This window comes from Rattus norvegicus, chromosome 1 (genome assembly GCF_021556685.1).
Source record: "Rattus norvegicus strain SHRSP/BbbUtx chromosome 1, alternate assembly SHRSP_T2T, whole genome shotgun sequence".
Classification (NCBI taxonomy): domain Eukaryota; kingdom Metazoa; phylum Chordata; class Mammalia; order Rodentia; family Muridae; genus Rattus; species Rattus norvegicus.
This window is the reverse complement of record NC_141534.1, coordinates 249,467,730-249,492,500: the sequence shown is the minus strand read 5'-3', so window position 1 is coordinate 249,492,500 and position 24,771 is coordinate 249,467,730. Positions and strand designations below refer to the sequence as shown.

The following is a 24,771-nucleotide window of genomic DNA, read 5'->3' as shown; positions in this document are numbered from 1 at the left end:
CAAGTGGGAGTAGCCATTCTGATATCCAATGATAGACTTTCGACCAAAAGTTATTAAAAAAGAAGGGGAAGGACACTACATACTCATCAAAGGAAAAATCAACCAAGAGAGAGTCTCAATTATGAACATCTATGCCCAAGGGCACTAACATCTCATAAAAGAAACATACTAAAGTTCAAAACACATTGAACCTTTCACAATAAATAGTGAGAGACTTCAACATCCCACCCTCACCAATGGACAGAATGTGGAAAAAGAAACTAAACACTAAACAGACACAGTGAAACTAAGAAAAGTTATGAATCAAATGGATTTAACTGATTATCTATAGAACATTTCATCCTAAAACAAAAGAATATAGCTTCTTCTCAGCACCTCATGGAACCTTCTCCAAAACTAACAGTATAATCAGACACAAAACAAGACTCAATGGATATAAGATTGAAATAATCCCATGCATCCTATCATATCACCACGGACTAAGGCTGAACTTTAGTAACAAGAAAGCAAGAGAAAGGCCACACACTCATGTAAACTGAACAACTCTCTGCTCAATGATAACTTGGTCAGGGAAGAAATAAAGAAATCAAAGACTTTATAGAATTAATGAAAATGAACATACAACATACACAAACTTATGGGACACAAAGATGTCCCTCAAGCGAAGAATAGATACAAAAAAATGTGGTTCATTTACACATTGGAATACTATTCAGCTATCAAAAACAAGGACATTATGAATTTTGCAGACAAATGGATGGAACTAGGAAATATCATCCTGAGAGGTAACACAGACCCAAAAGGACACACATGGTATATACTCAATGATAAGTGGTATGATAATGATAACAGACAAAAAGTACAGAATACCTAGGAATAAAATCCCGCAGACAATAGTAAGTATAACAAGCAGAAATAACCAAATGAGGATGTTTCAATCCGACTTAGAAGAGGAAAGAAAATAATCATGGGAACTAGAGGGAGGGAAGGAAGGAGGGAGGGAGGGAAGGACCAACAGACAGAGGGAGGAAGGGAGGGAGGGAGGGAGGGAAGAACCAACCTGGGTGGTAGAGAGGAGGGGGAGAAGAGGAACAGGATCAGGTATGGGGGGATGGGGACAAGAAAGAAGCCCAGAGGGCCAGGAGAATAGAAATATGCAGCCTTGGGGGTGGGAGGTAGAGGGAAGACCCTCTGGACAGTACTAGAGACCCAGGAGGTGAGAGACCTTCAGGACTCAATGGGGTGACCTTAGCCAAAATTCCCAACAATGAGAAGAGAGAACTTGAAGATTTCACCTCCAGTAGACAGAGAAGCCTTCGAGTGGAAGGACAAGTGGAAGGACGAATTTACTAACCCAAAATCCTCTTCTGGCCTCCCTGATCACTAGGCTTGTACATGAAAGACATACATGCAGGCAACTATACATAAAATATAATATATACATAACATTTTATATACATAAAATATAATAAAATAAATACACTATTTTAAGCAAATTAAAAATCACTTACTTTTATGGATTATCAGCTTCTCCAACTTTCTTTTAGCAGCTGCTCTTTCCACAATTTTCTGGTCAATAGTATTTGCTGTCACGAGGCGATAGACAACAACTGGCTTTGTCTGACCAATTCTATGACATCTATCTTGGGCCTGGAGATCAGACTGAGGATTCTTAAAGTTGAAAAGAAATGTACAGTTAGCAGAATTGTTAAACCTAAAAAAATGTTAAAAAATAATCATGTACACTATCTGGTGAGAAATGGTTCTTAGATTCATTTAAACTTCCAGAATTGTTGTATAAATTCCAACTCTCACGTAACAATTGTAAAGTTTTCTACTTAAATGCTCCCATGGGGGCCACTGAGATGGTTCAGAGGGTAAAGATATCTGCCAGAAAGCCTGACCACTTGAATTTAATCCCCAGAACCCACATGGTAAAGAGAACCAACTCCCCCAGACTGTCCTCTGACCTCTACATGAGACAGACAGACAGACACACACACAGTAACTTAAAGTGGTTTAAATACTCTAAAAATGTCCTAAGTTTTTATCCATAGAAAACTTGATGAATTCCTTCCTGCAAAGAGGCACTTTTCAAAATAGATGAATGAAATTTCAGTAGGTACAAAGTAAACAATAACATTTTCAGAACAGAAATATAGTCAGCATATTGCCGTACTTCTTACCCAATCACTGTCATAAATGATCACTGTATCTGCTGCAGTCAAATTAATGCCTAAGCCACCAGCTCGTGTACTCACTAAGAAAAGAAAAACCTCTGGATCCGTGTTGAAACTGTATATCTAAATGCAAAAGAAACATAAAAACAAAAAAATATAAAAAAAAAAAGAAATTTAAACATGGGTGGGGAGGCATTATTTTTAAATATCACTATTAAAAGTCTTTTCCAACAGAGCTAGGAAACAATTATATTAGCTAATAAACACTCTGTTTACATAAACACTGCTTTTCAAACATTTACATTATGCAAGATATTTTTATTTTGTTAAAGGTACATATCGCATCCAGTATCAAAAAACAGACAAAACTAGTTTAATAGATGGCTCAGTCAGTAAAGTACCTGCCATATAAGCAAAAGACTCTCAGTTCAGATCCCTGGCACCCATGAAGAGACTAAGTGGCGCCCTGCTCACTAATGCAGAGCTGGTGGAAGAGACTGAAATGGCAGAGACAGGCTAATCCCTGGAGATCACTAGCCAGCCAGCCAGCCTAATTAATGAGTTCTAGGTTCAGTAAGACACGCTGTCTCTAAGACATGATGGAGAACAAAGAAAGATGATATTGAATGTCTTCTTTACCTTGGGGTATGCACATATGCACATCCACACAACAAAAACATACAAAGTCAATTAACAGACACACGCATGCATGCATGCAAACACAGGCACAAAACAGGAACAGAACTAAAAAATGAGATGGATTACTTAACTAGGAAGAAGCACATACTTTCTGTGCAATAACATATATATTTTATTGGCTCCATAAAAACTCTTACCCAGGGGTTGGGGATTTAGCTCAGTGGTAGAACGCTTGCTTAGCAAGCACAAGGCCCTGGGTTCGGTCCCCAGCTCCGAAAAAAAAGAAAAGAAAAGAAAAAAAAAAACAAAAAACAAAAACAAAAAACAAAAATTCTTACCCAAATGTCAATGACAAATATATAATCTAAATGCATCCAGAAAACAGAAGTTATATGTAGTGGTTCACACTTGCAATCCTAACGCTGGAGGAGGTCAAGACAACAATAGTATTCCAAGTCTGACCTACACTCTGGTTCAGAGCTACCCAGGACCATATAGTGTAACCTTGTCTGACAAAACCAAACACTGCCCATAAAAATAGCTGTGTCTTAGATTAACAAACCAAGTTCAATCCCTGTAACCCACATGACGGAAAGAGAATAACTCCATCACGTTGTCCTTTAACTTCCATGTAAGTTACAGACCATGTATATCTTCATACACATAAAAACATAATATAAGGAAATGATTAGAAAATAAACCTAGGACAGTGTGGCGGGTGCTGATTGCTCTCAGTGCCTGGGAGTCAGTTCCTAGAGATTGTAGACGCTCTTTTAGTCTACCTAGGTGCCAGGTGTTCATTCATGTGGTACAAAACACGTACAGGTAAACACTCATGCACATACTATAAATACAAGACAGTCATTATTCAATCTTTTTAAATTGAAATAATTACTTTTCAAGAGAACGACAAAAAACAAAAAGACACAACAAAATTACACTCAAATCCAACTATGAACTTAATCATGAAATATGATTTACATTTCCTACAACTCCTTCAAAAGCTTTGTATATATAGCCAGGTGTGGTGGCCCCTGTCAGCAATCTAAGCACTAAGGAGGCACTGAGTGAAGGATCTGAATAAAGTCCAAGGCCAGCTTTGCTTATATAAAATGGTTGTGGCCAGCCTGTGCTAAAAAACAAAATTAGAGACTACAGCAATGGCTCACTGGTTGAGAACTCATGCTGTTCTTGAAGAGGAAGCAGGTTTATGTCCCAGCACCCACATGGCAGCTCATAAGCCATAATTTCAGCTGCCAAGATCAGACCCCTTCTTTTGACCCAAACAAGCATGATGCACACACATAATGCATATACATACATGCAGGCAAACGATGGCACATGCTTTTAATTATAGCACTTAGGAGGCAGAGGCAGGCACAACTCTGTGTTACAGGCCAGCCTGATCTAGAGCCAGCTCCAGGACAGCCAGGGCTATACATAGACCCTGTCTTGAAACAAACAAAACAAAAACGCCAATAAAAAGATTCTATTGTAACCAGAGGTATGGTGGTGCACATCTTTAATTCCAACACCAAGGAGGCAAAGGCCATCCTGGTCTACAAAGTGAGTTCCAAGACAGCCCTCCCCCAAAGGCTCCTAAAAATTAAACAGCAAACAAAACTAGAAAAGTTTTGCATAAGAAAACAGTTCATGGGGCTGGAGAGATGGCTCAGCGGTTAAGAGCACTGACTGCTCTTCCAGAGGTCCTGAATTCAATTCCCAGAAACCACATGGTGGCTCACAACCATCTGTAATGGGATCTGATGCCCTCTCTGGTGTGTCTGAAGACAGTTACAGTATACTTATATATAATAAATAAATCTTTAAAAAAGAAAAAGTTGAAAACTAGGATAAAAAGCAGAAACCAATCCCCTATTGTTCCATTATTCTCACAGCAGTGGTTAAGTACCAGGTTACATGTGCATATATAAGTATGAGATTCAAAATTAAGACATGTTATTAATCAATCAAAATGCTTATCCTTGATCAATCCTACTACACAGTTTTTTTTGGCATATTATTTCAAAAATGAAGACAGAAGTCACAAAATGAAAGAAAGAAAGAAAGGAAGGAAGGAAGGAAGGAAGGAAGGAAGGAAGGAAGGAAGGAAGAAAGAAAGAAAGAAAGAAAGAAAGAAAGAAAGAAAGAAAGAAAGAAAGAAAGAAAGTCAGTCAGTCAGTCATGTATGGTCTTACATTTTTTTCTCTTTCCGAATAAGACATGGACCCATCAAGTCTGCTAAAGGTAAAGTTTCTAAGATGGCAATAATCCATCAAGATGTCCAACATGCTTGTCATTTGTGAAAAAACCAGAACCTAGAATTTAAGTACATCTATGTTAATAATTATACTGGTTCATAAGAAACTAAATGGCTAAAATTCTGTTCAGAAGTACTACCTTGTGACATCTTTTTTTAAGTTCTGGCAGCATTCGATCCAAAATTAGGAACTTCCCAGAATTTGTTACCAATTCTTCATCAATCTTAAAAGTAGACAAGGAACAGGAAGAAAACTGTTAATACCATTTCCAATCATGTGCCATTTTTATAGCTCATTTTATTTTTCTGGTTTTTAATCTCAGAGATCTGCCTGCCTCTATCTCACAATAGGAGCACTGGTATAAAAGGCACGTGTTACCACACCCAACCTTAACAGTTAATTGAACTTCTGGTGTGTCTGAAGACAGTTACAGTGTACCCCTATGTGTAAAGTAAATAAGTCTTAAAAAAAAAAAAAGAACAGTTCATACATTGCATTGTTTGTTGTGTATAACCTAGTAAAATATATACAAAAATTACCATCAGAACTCTTAATAAAAATTAAAGAAAACAAATGAGCTTTAAACACTATAAAGATTAAGGCTAAAGAAATACTTAATAAATGCACTTTTAGCTTGATGATCTGATGTTTGATTACTGGAATCAACATAAAGAGGGAAGAGAACCACACAAAGCTGTCCTGATGTCCCCCATGTATACTGTTCCATACATACAGGTACACACTACCTGTAGTAAATAAAAGTAAGGAGTATGTTGGAGCTAGAGACGGGAGGAGTGGCACATGCTTTGAATCCCAGCAATTAGGGGCAGAGACAAGCAAATCCCTGTGAATTTTAGGCCAGCCTAGTGTACAGAGTGAGTTCCAGGATACATAGGAGATCCTATCTCAAAATAGCAAAAAGAGGGTTGGGAATTTAGCTCAGTGGTAGAGCGCTTGCCTAGGAAGCGCAAGGCCCTGGGTTCGAACCCCAGCTCCGGAAAAAAAAAAAAAAAAAAAAAGAACCAAAAAAATAGCAAAAAGAATAAGTAAATGAATGAAATGGCTCAGTGTTTAAACTTTTATACAAAAGATTTTGCCTTAATAAAAAAAAAGCCACAGAGAACAAAGAAAAAAACTAGCTAATCTTTTACCTTAAACTCCTGTGTGACAGGGTCTATAGGGTACTCAATCATATATGGATGATTGCAGCACTTTCGAAGTAGCATCATTATATTCTGCAGCTTCAGATTAACTTCAGATTCTATAGGGATATTACCTTCCACAACAGTCCTACAAAAGCACATAAGTATGTTAAGTATGACAAATGTAAAAAACACAATTTAAATACCTAAAGGTACCTTTAAACTCTTACCTCTCTCTTTTTACTTCTGGCTGTATTTGACTTATTAGTTTTTCTAATTCACTAGGGAACTGATCCAGTTCGCTGTAATTTATTGACTTTCTACTTCGCCGTTTTGGTCTTCCAGTAGGACTTAACTCAACTGTTTCCTTCTAAAGAGAACACATAAAAAGCCATCCATTTAAAAAATGTAGAAACCAGGCAGTGGAGGTGCATGCCCAAGTAGCAGAGGCAGGCAAACCTCTGAGTTCAAGGCCAGCCAAGTTTACAGTGTATATTCCAAGACAGGACAAGGCTACACAGAGAAACCCTTTCTCAAATAAATAAATAAATAAATAAATAAATAAATAAATAAATAAATAAAACCTGCAAAGTTCTAAATATGAATGAAGTATACTTTTATGCACAAGAGATAATAAAGCAATCCCACCACATCTTTTAATACACTAGATATTATTTGACATTTTGAAATATTCTTGAATCCTCTCTTGGTCACTGCTACATCTCTATAAAGGAAACAGAGAGTTGGAGAGGGTTGGTCTAGTTGATAAGCCTTTAGAACAGTGCCTCTCAAAGATTCTGTGGCTGTAAAAAAATGGGCCTTCTAAAGGTGGTGAGGTGGGTGACATATAGGACAACAAATGTGGTTAAAGTACATGATACACTTCAGCAAAAATATCTTATGAAGCCCCTTACCACATATGATGATTATGTCTGGCTTTTTGTTTTCTAATATAAAGAACCATCAAACCCAGGCTGTTGAACATATAGGTATGTAAGTTTTAAACACATCTCCAATGACCACAAAACAACTAATACACAGCTGATCAAACAACTAATACACAGCTGATTACTTCAAGTTTAGGAGGGCTATAAGTAACAGAAAGTATCTTCTGTTTGGGGCCTTACTTACTCGCAAAGTCCTGAGAATAGGTGAGGAGACAAAAGACTAAAAATTAAGTCATAAAATGTTGTATCACCCATCAACAGTTACCTCACAAGATCCAAACATGTTTGCAATTGTGCGGTTCACAATAGCTGTATAGAAGATCTCTTGTTTATTGCAAAGTGGTGCATAAACAACCACTTCCCGCTTAGGAGGGACTTCAAGAGCAACATCAGACTTCAGTCTTCTCAGTAGGAAAGGCGTTAAAATCTAAAATTTAAATATGAACAAATAAATATGAACATTAGTTATCTTTTTCTCTCCTTAGGAACACTCACTCAAAGCACTCTTTACCCTCTCTTCCTATTGAGTTTTAGAAGACTATGTATCACCAGATTTCCTCATACCAGACTAGCACTTGATAACTTTAAAAAAAAAAAAAAAAAAAAAAAAAAAAAAAAAACATATACACCCAAAGACACCATTACAAGCTTACACAAAGCTGGGTGGGCTGCACATGCCTTTACTTTTTTTAGTCTTCCAGTGGCGGGGGCAGGTAGATCTGTGTTAGAGGCCCACCTGGTCTACAAACAAATCTTGTCTATGGGAGGGGAGAAAGTTTACATAAATAATGCTGAGAGGGAAAAGGTTAACAATATATAGAACAGTAAGTTACTTACAGCCCACTTGTGAAGTACTGAGAAAGATGTTAGAACAAGGAATTCATAGAAATACTACAACAGATCCAGAGACGTTTGAGTATCTCAATTCTTTGGTGTGCTAATGAGATTATGCCTGGGTTTATCAACTTTTCTTCAACTCTGATTCTGAAACATTTCTACTCCTCGAAATTGGTATATAGTTTAATTTTTAAAGTTTTTGGTCCCATGTAATTTTTGTGAATATATAAATTCTTTCTGAAGAGCAATTGCCTGTATTTTCAAGCTTATGTAATTTGCTGGGGAATTGGCTCAGTGGTAGAGGCTTGTCTGGGACACACTCCCAAAATATAGGTGAAGGGTAGTCTAAAATTTTAAATAAGAGGCAATGGAAACTTAAAAAAAAGAAAAGAGATTTCAACCTAGAATTTTCTTCTAAAGAAAAAGTACAGATATTTTAAATTTATTTATTACTAAAGAAAAAATGGTATAAAATCATATATAACTTAAGTATAGTGGGGCAGAGCATCAGGATACTAAAGCATAACTGATATCAATGTGCCTGCCTAGCCCTAATCCCAGGACTGCAAATCTGAGTTTAAGGCTACTCTGTCTATATATTGAGGCCTGTCATGGCTACATAGTTAAACCCCTCTTTTTAAAAAAAAAAAGGCTGGAGAGATGGCTCAGTGGTTAAGAGCACTGACTGCTCTTCCAGAGGTCCTGAGTTCAATTCCCAGCAACCACATGGTGACTCACAGCCATCTGTAATGGGATCTGATGCCCTCTTCTGGTGTGTCTGAGGACAGTGACAGTGTACTCATATACATGAAATTAAATTTTTTAAAACTAATAAACAAAAATGTAATGTACTAAATAGTGACACAGAAAAACTTTAATCTCTTTAATGAAAAGTTGTTTACTTCACAGAATACATATAAACGCACCGTTAAAGAGTGACAGGTGAATGAATGTAAGGACAAGCAATACGGTTACACTGGTAAGGATGCTGACTTGGAAAAGAAAGATTACTGTTGTTCAAGTCGCCCACAAAGTTTAAGTCTCTACAATTCCTATTTGATTTCTAAGTATAAAGTGAGCAGAGTAAGGAGACTTGGTACCTGGTGCAGCATATGTAAAACGTTCTGTTCTCTTTCTTTAGCTATAATATCTTCAGCAGTTTCAGAAAGACTAGTGATATCAAACCAAGACTCAAAGCTGGAAAAGAAAATTAATCCAGGTTACTCTATCATATGAATTTAATTATTCTAACACGTTTATAACTTGTTATACTTGTTTATAACTTGTTATAATGTTATAACGTTATACATGTTTATAACTTCATACATGTACATACATATACATACACATACATACATACACACATATATAGAGATATAAAATGGAGATAGGTTCTCATTTAGGCCAGGCTGACTCAAATTCACTGTAGATTCACGTCTGACCAGGAACTCCAGGTCTTCCTGACCTTCTCCACCCACAAGTGCTGATATTACAGACATACTGCATTATACACAGCATAAATTTCATATTAATTTGTGTATTATGAAACAGGAACATTGTTCCAAGGATTCAAAAGGCAATTTCTTTTTAAATAAAATTAAAACTTCATCCAAAGGAAAAGGAAGCAATTATGCTGAAACCTAAAGAGACTTTTTTTTCCTAAAAAATTCATATCATATACAAGTCAAAAAGAAATGACACTAATACTTTTTATTTCTCATTTGTTTCTGTCCTGCTAAGAATAGAAGCCAGGGCTTCAAGTAGGATAAGCAGCAGCTTTTTTTCACTGGGCTACATCTGTAGTCCAAAGCACATAGTTTAGTACTCAGGTTTTTCCATCCTGAAGATATTGAGAAAACTTTTTGAAAATAAGTTTAAAGTTTAAATAGTAATACCAACAATATAAGGTTTAAGTTGAAACTGGGAATCTTACAATTCCTCTCTGCTGCTAACTAGCCCTATGTTTCTGAAACCTCCATGCAGGTTTCCTTCTATGAGATAAAGAGTATGTAGGCCGCCTGGGCTATCCTGTGAAATGGAATTATCCACACGAAGTATCTTAGAAAACAAAAATCAATGTACTATGATCTCGTGAGTATTTAAAAGTTCATGTTTTACTTTGACTATGTTTCTTTTTTTTTTTTTGTCATTGTTTATGCACAATTATTTAGGGAAGGAGTGCACACATGTGCCACGACAGAAAGGGAGGTAGAAAAGCAAACTGAAGACGCCACTGCCTCTCCTTCTACTGGTGCAGGCTTTCAGGACTGAATTCAGGCTTCAGATTTGGCTGTCTTACACGCGCTGCGCCATCTTCCCAGCCCCTTACAGGATTATTTTTGTTTCCTTTTAATCAATCTGAATGTTTTAAGTCTTTATCTTCTCCCACATATATTCTGTCAAAAGTAGAACACATAATATACAGCACAAAAAAAATTGCTAAAATATCATTTAAGGTCAGCTACCAAATAGAAAAGAATCAGTTTCAGCTAAGAACAGATTGTTGAGGTTTTAAGAAGACATAAAACAAGTAACTGCCTTACCTACCTTTTCAAGTCATCAAATACATCTGGTAACAAAAAGTTTAGCAATGACCAAAGTTCTGATAAATTGTTTTGCAAGGGAGTACCAGTCAAAAGAAGTTTGTTATCAGCATTGAACCGTTTTAACTCCCTGATTAGCCGGCACTTCATATTCTTAATCCTGTGTCCTTCATCTACTATTAAGTATTTCCAATAGCAATGCTAGAAAATGAATTGAGGAAAGAAATTTTAAGAATCAATCTCATAATTTTTTCCTAGAAATATTTCTTCTACCCATAAAAATTCTTGTGAGGGACACCTATCAAATTTCATTAAATGTCATTTTAGTATCTACTATGATTATTCCTTTCTCCTAGTGTCATAAAGATAATAAAATTTAAAGTCCAGTGAGTATTATGTGCTTGAAATACAGCTCACTGGAAACCCCCAATATCATGTGTTAATACTTTCATTCATTCTAAATTCAAAGTCATCTTTAGTTTTTCCCTTAGTGCTTTGTCATTAGAGTCCTGGAAAACTGGGATCAAAATAATGATGATGATAATGATGGTGATGATATGATGATGGAGATGATGATGAAGAAGATGATAGGTAAAAGAAATCTTCCACTAGTTACATGTGCTCCAAACTTTGGTTTTATTACTTGTTTTTTACTTTTTATTTACTTATTTTCTTTACACAGTGTATCTCTACATATTCCTGGCTGGCCTGGACGTCAGATCCACCTGCCTTTGCCTCCTGACTAGGCTAAGCTTAAAGGCATGAAGCACCAAGACTAGTTTGCTACAAAATTTTAAAACATTTTTAGAATTTTCATTTTGACACTTACATATAAGACTGATATTATTTTAATCTGATAATTTTCCTCAACTTCTTTCAGTGACTTTAGGGGTTTCCTAGCTTCAGAATCTATATTTAGCAATATTTTCAAAAAAAAAAAAAAGCACTTATTTATATTTGAAAAGTCCTAAAAATTGTTCTCTCACATACTTGTCCTTTCTTTTATGTTGATCTGTCAAGCCAAGATATCTTTGACAGTATGATTAGCTAAAAATATATCCGAAAGAAAAAAAAAGGTGGCTAGAGATGCCTTAATGGTTAAGAGGACTTACTGCTCTGACAAAGGATCTGGGTTAGGTTCCAAACATACACATGGAGGTTCTGTCACCCCAAACCCAGGGCATCCAATGCTCTCTTCTGACCTCAGAGGGTACCAGGCATATGCCAGGCACAGTTACATATCCAGACAAAACACCCATACACGTCAAATAAAAAGCATTATACATTTCCTTTTACTAAATGTATTATCAAATTAGATGAAATATATGAAATGAGTACATTTTAAAATTATACAGTAAATTCCTAACAATGAAAAACACATATTACCACTCTTTAAATGTTGACAACTACAAAGATTGCTTTTCTGGTAACATAGAAAGCCAAATAATCTCCCACTATAAAACATCTATTTAAAAATGAAACATATGCATAGCCTAGTAAGAGCACCAGTGGAAAGGGAAGCCCTTGGTCCTGCCAAGATTGAACCCCCAGTGAACGTGACTGTTGAGGGGAGGGCAGTAATGGGGGGAGGATGAGGAGAGGAATACCCACATAGAAGGGGAGGGGGATGTTGGCCCAGAAACCGGGAAAGGGAATAACAATTGAAATGTAAATAAGAAATACCCAAGTTAATAAAGATGGGGAAAAAAAGGGAACATAAAATGCAAAACAGCCTTTGTAAATGAATGAGAGACCAGAAAAAAACAAAGAGGAATATGATGAAACTTGAGTAAGTAACAAGTAAGTAAGCATTAAAACTTTCACTGTCATTTACAGCAGCCCCATTGCTAAAACTGAAATCCTGGCAATGATTCAATGGCTCAGTGGGAAAGACAATATAGGCAAGATAAAGTGGAAATAAAACATAGATCTTCAGGTTACATATTTAAATAAGAAACAAGTTACAGGCTGAAGAGATGGCTCAGTGGTTAAGAGCACTGACAGCTCTTCCAGAGGAATTCCCAACAACCACATGGTGATTCACAACCATCTGTAATGGGATCCAATGCCCAGTTCTGGTGTGTCTGAAGACAGTGTACTCACATACATAAAGTAAATAAATGTAAAAAAAAAAGAAGAAACAAGTTACAAGACAGAATGTAACCTGAGTTATGTATAAATTATATGTTATCTCAACAGTATTTATTTACCACAGAACAATTCTAATGTAGAATTACAAGTACTCCATATATAATTCTTGAGGCAAGGTCTTAGTGCTGGCTAGTTTTGTGGACCAGGCAAGCCTCAAACTCAAGAGATCAGCCTGCCAAGTATTGGGGTTAAAGATGTGCCACCACGCCCATATTATTTTCTTCTATAAATACGCTTGCTGTAAAGAAAACTCTTTGCGCGTGCACTCGCGCTCACACTCACACTCGTGTGCGCTCTCTGTCTGTCTCTCTCTCTCCTCCGTGTGTGTGTGTGTGTGTGTGTTGTGTGTGTTGAAGACAGGGTATAACTATGTGGTCTATACTATCCACAAGCCATACCAATTCTCCTGTCTCTCTGAGATTACACTCATAATATGCTTTTATTAAACTGTAAAGCTGGGTAGGAAACATGGCTCAGCAGTTAAGAGAACTGGCTATTCTTCCAGGGATCCTAAATTTAATCCCACAAGGTGGCTCACAACCATCTGTAATGGGATCTGATGCCCTCTTATGGTGTGTCTGAGGACAGCTACAGTGTACTACTCACAGCAGAGTGTGGAAATAAATCTTTAAAAAAATTAAAAAAAAACTATAAAGGTATGGCTATTACCAATCATATTCAACAATACCACATATACAAATGGAACATTTGATAAACACTACTTGTGAATGTATTAGACATTACAATTCCACTTAAACCTGAGTGTTTTGATGTCACGTTGAAGCCATCATGCATGCTTTCTTTGTTGTATGTAAGAAAAAGTTTAAAGGTCTGGGCAGTGATAGTACATGCCTTTAATCTAAGTTCTCTGGAGGAGAGGCAGGTGGATCTAGGTAAGTACGAAGCTAGCTAGGTTTGAACAGTGACGTTCAGGACAGTCAGAGCCATATACAGATCCCATCTTAATAAGACAGAGAAAAAGCCACATGGTGGCGGCTCATGCCTTTAACAGCAGCACATAGGATACAGAGACAGGAAGATCTCTAAATTCAAGACCAGCCTGGTCTATCAAGCAAGTTCCAGGACAGGCAGGGTTGGTCAGAGAAATCCTATCTTGAAAAACCAAAAAAGGTAAAAACACAGGAAAAAGAAAAAGGTAAACAGTACATGATCAGAGAGGAAAATGCAGAGAACTGTACACAATTCGCATAGAGTAGGTGAGGGAGAAAGGCAACTAATGGCATAGTACAACACAGACATTAGTAAATAAGCACTAAAACAATGAAGGAAAAGAACAGAGCACCATCTAGTTCTAAAAGACAACATGAAAATGATTTTTTTCTGCAAATCTATTCATATTTGAATAAAACTGAATGAATAAACTCCAACTACACATCTCAAATTTGTCTACAACATAATTATATTAATGTATGACCAATCCTAATACTTTTAATATAGCTATAGCATAAAATGCCAGTAATTCTACTAACAGACATCAAACTTAATCACAATTTTTCCATGGACAAAAGTCTCCAATTTCTAAAGGAAATGCAAAGTGTATCTACTACTTCACCCACAATAAAACAAATGTTACTGGATGATAACAGTATGAATTAAAAATCTGATTAATCATCTACAAAGCAACCATGTGTACCTGTAAAGCATTCTGGTCTCTCATAGCTATTTCAAATGATGTGATTACAACAGGATGAATCTGCAACGTCCCTTGTCTTTTGTGAATATTCTTTACTAATTTTCGACGTTCCTGCCGGTTTCCATGATACAGCAAAGTAGGAATCTACAAGGTATATTGATTCAAAGAGAAATATAAAGGATTTGGAAAATACAGAACAAGTCCCTTCCTCAAAGAATATTTTAGCTTTATTTTCCTATGACTAAGTTAACAAATCATTTGACTGACATAAGAAAAACAAGAAAAAAAAGCACTCCTAAACCCACAAAAACAAAGAGGTTTTATGAAGCAGATGGGTAAGCTACTTTAGGAATATATTCTCATAAGGACATAGGTAAGATAGCATGTGTATGCAGTACTTGTATGTGTTTAACTTGAAAACAGAAATTTATAAACATGTAAAAACAGTTAATTCTTTTGTGATTTAGAACTTATTATTTGATAAGCTGACATATACAAGAAATATAGGAGGAATAGTATGTATTAGGGGAAAAATGTTAACAACACACACGAGGGGGATAGGACTAGAGAGATGGTTCAGCTGTTAAAAGAGCACCTATTGTTCTTCCAGAGGACCCAGGTTCAAATCCCAGCACCCACACGGCAGCTGACAACTGTCTGTAACTCCAAGATCTAACATATTCACATAGACACACATGCAGGCAAAACACCAATGCACATTATAACTTGTAACTCCAGTTCTAGGGGATTGGATGCTTATACTGGCACCAGGTACTCATGTGCAACACATTTAAAAATAAAAATAAACATGAGCTAATAAACAGTCAATTGGATGAGGAAGCAGACTAGAAAACCCAATGTCAAATTGGGCTAACCTATCTGAGGACAGCTGGGCTATACAGAGTAAAATTTTGTCTCAAAAACAAGCAGAAAAATATGGACAACCAAAGAAATTTTAATGTACATCTGACTCAGATGAAATAAATTTATGGAATTCCAAAAACAATTTAAGAAAAATGTATCACAGGGGCTGGGGATTTAGCTCAGTGGTAGAGCGCTTACCTAGGAAGCGCAAGGCCCTGGGTTCGGTCCCCAGCTCCGAAAAAAAAAAAAAAAAAAAAAAAAGAAAAATGTATCACACTACCAATCCCAATCCTATATATAAATCAAAGAATGGTCCTACTCAAATTGAGTAAGTTAAATCAGTTGCAAAGTATATAAAAATCACTTCAGTTACTGTGAGTGGTCTGTATTTCAATACATGCAATGTATTAATGTAAAAGTATATCTTACTTCTGGAGTAAATCTTTTGAACTCAGCCATCCAGTTAGGAAGTGTAGACAAAGGGCCACAAACAAGGAAAGGTCCAGGTACTCCCCTCTGAATCATCAATGCAATTGTAGCAATGCACTGAACCGTCTTTCCCAAACCCATTTCATCTGCTAAAATGCCATTAATTCCATTTTCCCAAAGCATCTGTACAAAAGAATGCATTACACATAAATGTCAATACAAACATTTCCTGAATTAACAAAGGCTTCATTTTTAAAAGCATAATCAAAACTATGAATTTAGCATAATAAACTCTAAGTTATAAGAAGTTCTTTATCTAGAACATAGAAAGTGTTGAAGGTCTAACACTCATTTTAAAATTTAAAATTTCCACTTTAAAACACTCAGAAAATATACACAAGGACTCAGCAGTTAGGAGCACTTGCTTCTCTTCCAAAGGATCCCAACACCTACCCTAGGTATTCCACAGTCACCTGCAACGCCAGCCAGAAAGGACCTAAGGCACTCTCAAGGCTTAAGCAGACAACCAGGACAAGGCGCGCATGCGCCACTCAACACACACAATAATGTTAAAAAATGCAAATATTTCTTCTATATTAAAATGGAAAATTTTGCATAGTAGTGTATCATGCTTCTTAATTAGAGAAAGGATTCCATATGCAAGATCAAAAATTAAAAACCTCGTCTTGGGGCTGGGGATTTAGCTCAGTGGTAGAGCACTTACCTAGGAAGCGCAAGGCCCTGGGTTCGGTCCCCAGCTCCGAAAAAAAGAACCAAAAAAAAAAAAAAACAAAACAAAAAAAAACCTCGTCTTATATCAGGTGTGGCACTACATAATTTTGATCTCGGCATTCAGAAAGCGGAGGAAGATGAACCTCTGAATTTGAGACTACACTACCCTAAGTATGTAGTGAAACCTGGGTCAACCAAAGCTCCAAAGTGAAGCTGTGTCTCTAAAAACAAAAAACAAAAGCAGGTAAGACAAGGGCTGGGGAAATGTGCTTAAGACTAAGGAACTGTGCTTGGAAACCCAAACCACACAAAAGCTGGACACAGCAGCACACATGCACCTGTAATCCCTGCACTCCTACAAAGGCAGGAAAGTCTCCACAAGCTCCTGAGTCAGCTGGCAGAGCTGGCATACACACCTACACTGACAACTCAAGACAGGTTTCATAGGAAATGCAATGCCATCCATCACTTGAAGAAATGGATGCAGCAGGGCCAGGAGTTCAAGTTCCTTCCTGACTCACCATTTCCAAGCTAGTCTCAGTTATGTGAAACTTGCTTCTCTTTCAAACAAAAACAAAACATGTTTTAAAGACAAAAAATGGTGCCGAGTGCTCAGCAGATAAAAGCCCTACTACGCATGCTAGGCTATACTGTATTCAATCCCCAGCATCCTCAAGGTGGAATTAACTCCCAAGTTACTATGACGCCCTCAAATCATACACCACGGCAGCACATGAGTCAACACATGCTTATCACACACTCACACACCAAATAAAGAGAATGATGAAGATGACGATAAAATTTGGAATGACATGACAGCTTAGCAGATAAAAACATTTGGGATGCAAGTCTTCTAAGTTCAACTGTAAAATATTAACATAAAGGTGGAGAGAACCGACTCCACAAAATCATCTTCTGATACATACACCTGTGCTGTGGTGCACAACCTAATCCCCACATAGACACAAAAGTAATTTAAAAATAAAAAGAGAGAAAACTCATTACCCTAAGCCATTCCATGCCTTCTACTTGGTACCACCTCATCACTCCTCCTGTGAAATGCTTGGGTTGTTGAAAGGGTACAGGCTGTCCATTACATTTCCGAACTGGATCAAAAAAGAATTTAGAATTCTGCCTAACAGTTTGAGACAATCTATCTTTAATCATACTATTTGAATCCTTATTTTTCTGAAGATCTTCTACACAAAGATTAGTAGTGGAAGAGTTTTCATCCTGTAATGAGAAATATTTAATTAAAGCCTTGGTATTAAATGTTACTATGTTCACTATTTATCTATCAGAAAGTGCAACAGGCTGGTGGCATAGCTCAGTAGGTAAAAGCATTTGCTGTACAATCTTGGAGACTTGAGTTGCAATGAAAAACCAGACTCTAAAGTTGTCCTAACTTCCACATATACATGAGAAGCACACACATGCATCATGCATGAGACTTTTATCAAAAAAGAAAATATAATGAAATCTACATACTGTAGGTACTAGTTCTAGAGAAATCTGTATGCACAGTCACAATATCCAAGACTTTCCTTTCCCATATAAATGTGAAGTCACAAAAAAATAATAGGGCTGGAGACATAGCTTAGGTCTTCACAGTTCGGAGATCTTGCAGAAGAAAAGAATTCACTTGCCGGCACTCGCCTGTACTCTAGCTCTGGGAGATCCCTTTTACGGCCTCTTCATGTACTTAAATGCATGTGTATTTTATAGACACATTAATAAAAACAATCTTTAAAAAAGGAATGCCAATATATACCTATTTTTGAAACTCAATAACAACTTAATAATCAATTATATATTTTTACCAGTTAGAAAAGCCTTCTTTGTTTGTAACTACCTCCTATGTATCTCAGGCTGGCCTTGAACTCATGATAAACGCCAGTCAGGACTCAAACTCATAATCCTCCAGGTTCACCTGACATAACGGGCCAGACCAGACTCAAAATGCCATAAATTCTCCTTAAAAATGTTAGAAAGGGCAAGATGGCTCAACATTTGCTAGCAACCTTGATGATGAATGGTCTGACTTGTTCAATCCTAAGGACCCACACATGATAAAAAAATAATTTCTACAAGTTGTCCTGATACCTGCATGCCATACATCCAAAAACTAAATTAATATAAAATAAACAAGAAACAAACAAACATGAGAAAAGGGCCTGCAAGATGGCACAGCAGGTAAAGGACCCTGCCCTCAATCTGTTCTTCTGAGCTCCATAACATATACCATGGCATGCATAAGCATTCATGCAGAGACACAAATAGTAATAAATTTAAAATGTTACCTCATTATCCTTATGTTTTTTAGCCACTGACAAAATTTCCTATAAGATTGAAAACATAAAAATTAATAATGTACGAGACTACCACTTCTACCATGCTCTAGGGGTGCATGCCTGTAATCCCAGCACCAAGGAGGCAAAGACAGGCGGTTTGAACCAACCCTGGTCTACAGGATAGCCAAGACAGAGAAACCCTGTCTCTAAAGAATAAAACAAAACAAAAAAAGGACTGCCACTTCCACAGCCCCAACAGCATGACCCAGGTAAATTACTCTCATCCTTAATTAAAGATGTGCCCTTTTGGTTGGGGATTTAGCTCAGTGGTAGGGCACTTGCCTGGGAAGCGCAAGGCCCTGGGTTCGGTCCCCAGCTCCGAAAAAAAGAACCAAAAAAAAAAAAAAAAAAAAGATGTGCCCTTTTATAGTGAACAGTGGTCAATGCACAAATGCATAGCTGACTGAGTTAGGCCCCAGGGTTGGGGGTGGTCATGAAGAAGCAAGAGTTCAGAGACAAGAACTGGGATGAAATACTTTAAAGCATGAGCTGAGAATAGTATACGACTTTAACCCCAGAATTAGAAAGGCAGAGACTGTTGATCTCTTTGAGTTCAAGGCCAGCTTTATTGCACAACTAATTCTAAGCTAGCCAAGCTAAATAGTAAGACTCTGCCTCAAAGGGGAAAAAAGATAAAAAGAATTGGGAAAATGGCCCAAAAACTAACAAAGATTACTATACAATCATAAGTACAGGAATTCAAAATTCCTGTAACACATAATAATCAGGGCATCTCACAAATATCTTTAACTACAGCTCCAAGGAACCTCAAGCTCTCTTCAGGTCTGAATTATGTACAAAGGTGTGTGTATCTGTAAACCAAAGATTCATGGGGGGCTGGGGATTTAGCTCAGTGGTAGAGCGCTTACCTAGGAAGTGCAAGGCCCTGGGTTCGGTCCCCAGCTCCGAAAAAAAGAACCAAAAAAAAGATTCATGGATTCCTTCGATAAATGGCTGGTACCATCCTCCTGCATGAGTACTTCTTAGTATCTTTGCTGTAGCCTCACATGTAGTCTATGAATCTCTACACATTGTTCCTATAAACCAGAAACCTCTACTTTCTCTACCAAGAATGTTATAATTTTATTAAAATCCACTTGATATACCCCCTCCACTCCGTCCTTTCTGCTGGGACAGACTGCTAGCTAGTTTGCTCCCCAGAAGAGCTATATATTCTGAGGAATACCAGAAAATCCACTGCACTCAAGAGCATTTGGTAAGAACCCTCCCAAAGTCCTACAGCTGCCTCTGGGAGCCCAGTGTACTTGGGGAACTATCATACCCCAAAACCCCCACCTGCTCAATACCACTCCCCTTTCACCTGGTCCTTTTTGCCAGGACAGAATGTTAGCTAGTCTGCTCCCAGAAGACACCATATCCTGAGACATACCAGAAGAACCACTACACTCAGAGCGTCTGACACAATATCCTGAGGCACTTCAGGAGATCTGCTACAACCAGGGCATAGGACACCATGACTAGAGACATCCCAGGAGCTCCTTTGTACACAGGGCAACTGAGCAACTGACACCACAGTCTGAAGACTTTCTGGGGGCTCTGTGGCATGCAAGACAACTGACCCAAAAGACTGAAAGCAGCCCTGGAGTTCTACTGCACACAGAAAAACAAAACCCCAGTCCGTAACCCCCACACACTCCCCCTCTCGCTCCCCCAGAGAACATCATCTCACAGGACAACAGTATGACTGCTCCTCTGAAGACCCAACAGTCTGAAGGCCTCCCAGGAGATCTACTGCAGACAAGACAACAAATCAGCAGCTTCTCTGCCCCTCTGAAGACCCTCCAGTTGGAAGGCCCCACAGGAGGTCGGCTACAGCCAGGGCCACAGGCTTACCAGGAGACCTGTTATAACCCAGGGACAAAAGAGGCTGACTCCAGACAAGAGTCACCCAGACCAGCAAGTACTAGAGATGTGAGGGGCAAGCTCAAGACCATAAGCAACAGAAGCCAATATACTTGAGTATCATCAGAACCCAGTCCTCTCACTATTGCAAGCCCTGAATACACCAACATAGCTGAAAATCAGGAAGCTGACCTAAAATCCTATCTTAGGAAGATAACAGAGTCCTTTAAGGAGTAAATAATTCAATAATGAAATACAGGAGGGATGAAGAGATAGCTCAGTGGTTAAGAGCACTGACTGCCCTTCTAGAAGTCCTGAGTTCAATTCCCAGCAACCACATGATGGCTCACAACCATCTGTAATGAGATCTGATGCTCTGTTTCTGGTGTGTCGGAAGACAGCTACAATTTACTCATATAAATCTTTAAAAAATAAATAATTAATTAATTAATTAAAAAAATAGGAAAACACAGGTAAACAGGTAGAAGCCCTTAAAGAAACAAATAAATCCCTTAAAGAATTACAGAAAAACACAATCAAACAGGTGAAGGAATTACAAAAAGTGATCCAAGACCTAAAAGTGGAAATAGAAACAATAAACAAAACACAAAGGGAGCTAAATCTGGATATGGAAAACCTAAGAAACAGATCAGGAATTACAAATGTATAAGTTTCACCATGAGAATGCAAGAGATAGAAGAGGAAAATCTCAAATGTAGAAAATACCTTAGAAGAGACTAACAAAACTGTCAAAGAAAACTCAAAACTTAAAAAACTCCTAACTACCCCACAAAATAAAAATCCAGGAAATTCAGGACACAATGAAAAAACCAAATCTAAGAATAATTGGAGTAAAGGGCAACAAAGAGTCCCAGCGCAAAAGACCTAAAAACGTCTTCAACAAATTTATAGAAGAAAATTTCTCCAACCTAAGAAACAGATGGCCATAAAGGTACAAGAAACCTACAGAACACCAAACAAATTGGACCAGAAAAGAAAATCCTCTCGCCACATAAAAATCAAAACACTAAATGCACTGAATGAGAGAGAATATGAATATTAAAAGCTGCAAGGGAAAAGAGCCAAGTAACGGACAAAGGTAAATCTATCAGAATTACACCTATCAGAATTACACCAGATTTCTCAGAGACTATGAAAACCAGAACAGCCTGGTCAGAGGTCATGCAGACTTTAAGAGAACACAAATGTCAGCCCAGGTTACTATACACAGCAAAACTCAATCAACATAAATGGACTAACCAAATATTCCAGTAAAAAAACAAATCCAAACAGTATCTATCTACCAATCCAGCCCTACAGAGGATCGTAGCAGGAAAATACAAACACAAGGAAAATACCTAGTCCAAAGAAAAGACAAGATATTCAACACCTCACAAAGTAGCCAAAAGGAGAGAATCACAAGCACATGAAGCCACTCACAAAAACAAATATAACAGGAACCAATAGTCATCTGTCTTTAATATCACTCAATATTAGTGGACTCAACTCACCTATCAAAAGATATAAGCTAACAGATTGGATACACAAACAAGACTCAGCATTTTGCTGCATACAAGAAACACACCTCAATAACAAAGACAGACACTGTCTCAGAGTAAAAGGATGGAAAAAGATCTTCCAAGCAATGGTCCCAAGAAACAAGCTGAAGCTGCCATACAAATACGCAGTAAAATAGACTTTCAAACAAATTATCAATCATGATGAATACTTCCTATTCATCAAAGGGAAAATCCATCAGGAGAGGGTCTCAATTATGAACATCTATACCCCAAATGCAAGGGCACCTACATTCATAAAAGAAACTTTACTAAATCTTAAAGCACACATTGAATACCACATAATAATAGTGGGAGACTTCAACACCCCACTCTCACCAATGGACAGGTCATTGAAACAGAAACTAAACAGAGACACAGTGAAAATAGGGGTTATGAACCAAATGGATTTAACAAATACTACAGAACACTTTACCCTAAAACAAAAGAATAAACCTCAGCACCTCATGGTACCTTTTCCAAAACTGACCATATAATTGGTCACAAAACAATCCTCAACCAATACAAGATTGAAATGATCCCATGCACCCTATCAGACCACCATGGCCTAAGGCTGGTCTTCAATAATAACGAAAACAGAAAGCCCACATAACACCTGGAAACTGAACAACTCTCTACTCAATGATAATTTGATCAGGGAAGAAATAAAGAAATTAAAGACTTTTTAGAATTTAATGAAAATGTTAACACATCATACCAAAATTTATGGAACACAACGAAAGCAGCTCTAAGAGGAAAATTCATAGCACTAAGTGCCCTGATAAAGAAACTGGAAATGTCTTACACTAGCAACTTAATAGCACACCTGAGAGCTCTAGAGTAAAAAAAAAAAAAAAAGAAAAGAAAAACCAAACTCAATAGTAAAAGGCAGCGGGGTTGGGGATTTAGCTCAGTGGTAGAGCGCTTGCCTAGGAAGCGCAAGGCCCTGGGTTCGGTCCCCAGCTCCAAAAAAAAGAACCCCCCAAAAAAAAAAAATAGTAAAAGGCAGCAAATAGTCAAACTCAGGGCTAAAATCAACCAAATAGAAACAAAGACAATAATACAAACAATCAACAAAACAAATAACTGGTTCTTTGAGAATCAACAAATTAGATTAAGCCCCTAGCCAAAAAAAAAAAAAATAGTAAAAGGCAGCAAATAGTCAAACTCAGGGCTGAAATCAACCAAATAGAAACAAAGACAATAATACAAACAATCAACAAAACAAATAACTGGTTCTTTGAGAGAATCAACAAATTAGATTAAGCCCCTAGCCAAACTAACTAAAGGGCCCAGAGGCAGTATCCAAATTCACAAAATCAGAAATGAAAAGGGAAATGTAACAACAGAAATAGAGGAAATAAAAAAAACCATCAGATCCTACTACAAAAGCCTATACTCAACAAAACTGGAAAGGAAAGTTTTCTAGACAGATGCCTCATACCAAACTTAAAAAAGAGCGGGTAAACTTTCTAAACAGGCCCTTATCCCATAAGGAAACAGAAGTCATTAAAAATCTCCCAACCAAGAAGAGCCCAGGGCCAGATGGATTTAGTTCAGAATTTTACCAGACCTTCAAAGAAGACCTGATACCAATATTCCACAAACTATTCCATAAAATAGAAATAGAAGGAACACTACCTAATTCATTTTAAGAAGCCACAATTACTCTGATACCTAAACCACACAAGGACACAACCAAAAAAGGGAACTTCAGGCCAATCTCGCTTATAAATATTGATACAAAAATACTCAATAAAATTCTTGCAAACTGAATCCAAGAACATATCAAAACCATCATTCACCAAGATCAAGAAGGCTTCATCCCAGGGATACAAGGTTGGTTCAATATACAAAAATGCATTAATATAATCCACTATATAAACAAACTCAAAAGATCATCTCCTTAAATTTAGAAAAAGCATTTGACAAAATACAACACCCCTTCATGTTAAAAGTATTGGAGAGATCAAGAATTCAGGCCCATACCTAACATAATAATAGCAATTTACTGCAAACCAACAGCCAGTATCAAATTAAATGGAGAAATACTTGAAGCAATCCCACTAAAATCGGGGTCAAGACAAGAATGCCCACTCTCCCTGTATCTATTCAATATAGTTCTCGAAGTGCCAGCTAGAAACAACAAAAGGAGATTAAGGGGATACAAATTGGCAAAGAAGAAATAAAATATCACTATTTGCAGATGATATGATAGTATATATAAGCAACCCCAAAAATTCTTCCAGAGAACTTCTACAGCTGATAAACAACTTCAGCAAAGTGGCCGGATATAAAACTAATTCAAATAAATCAGTAGCCTTCTTCTACTTAAAGGATAAACAGGCTGAGAAAGAAATTAGGGAAACAATATCCTTCACAATAGCCAGAAATATTATAAAATATCTTGGGGCAACTCTAACCAAACAAGTGAAAGATCTGTGACAATAGCTTCAAGTCTCTCAAGAAAGAAATCAAGGAAGATATCAGAAAATAGAGAGGTCTCTCATACTCATGGATTGGCAGAATTAACATAGTAAAAATGCCCATCCTACCAAAAGGCAATCTACACATTTAATGCAATTCCCATCAAAATCACAACAAAATTCTTCCAAGACATGG

General features: G+C 37.2%; 1 protein-coding gene across 7 annotated transcripts in view; it reads right to left on the bottom strand.

Annotated features, from left to right (window-relative positions):
* Positions 1–24,771, bottom strand: part of Hells (helicase, lymphoid specific) — a 45,109-nt gene that overhangs the window by 7,770 nt on the left and 12,568 nt on the right. For 5 of the 7 annotated variants that reach the window (NM_001106371.1, XM_087551363.1, XM_087551369.1 and 2 more), the window contains exons 7-19: positions 18,680–18,718; positions 17,385–17,612; positions 15,648–15,830; positions 14,355–14,498; positions 10,554–10,750; positions 9,107–9,203; positions 7,435–7,596; positions 6,453–6,592; positions 6,232–6,370; positions 5,220–5,303; positions 5,018–5,137; positions 2,187–2,303; positions 1,512–1,671 (exon numbers count right to left, since the gene is read on the bottom strand). In NM_001106371.1, the coding sequence (NP_001099841.1) occupies positions 1,512–1,671; positions 2,187–2,303; positions 5,018–5,137; positions 5,220–5,303; positions 6,232–6,370; positions 6,453–6,592; positions 7,435–7,596; positions 9,107–9,203; positions 10,554–10,750; positions 14,355–14,498; positions 15,648–15,830; positions 17,385–17,612; positions 18,680–18,718 (1,810 nt within the window). The remainder of the gene's footprint in view (positions 1–1,511; positions 1,672–2,186; positions 2,304–5,017; positions 5,138–5,219; positions 5,304–6,231; positions 6,371–6,452; positions 6,593–7,434; positions 7,597–9,106; positions 9,204–10,553; positions 10,751–14,354; positions 14,499–15,647; positions 15,831–17,384; positions 17,613–18,679; positions 18,719–24,771) is intronic. The other 2 variants (XM_087551393.1, XM_087551382.1) reach the window with 1 other exon arrangement.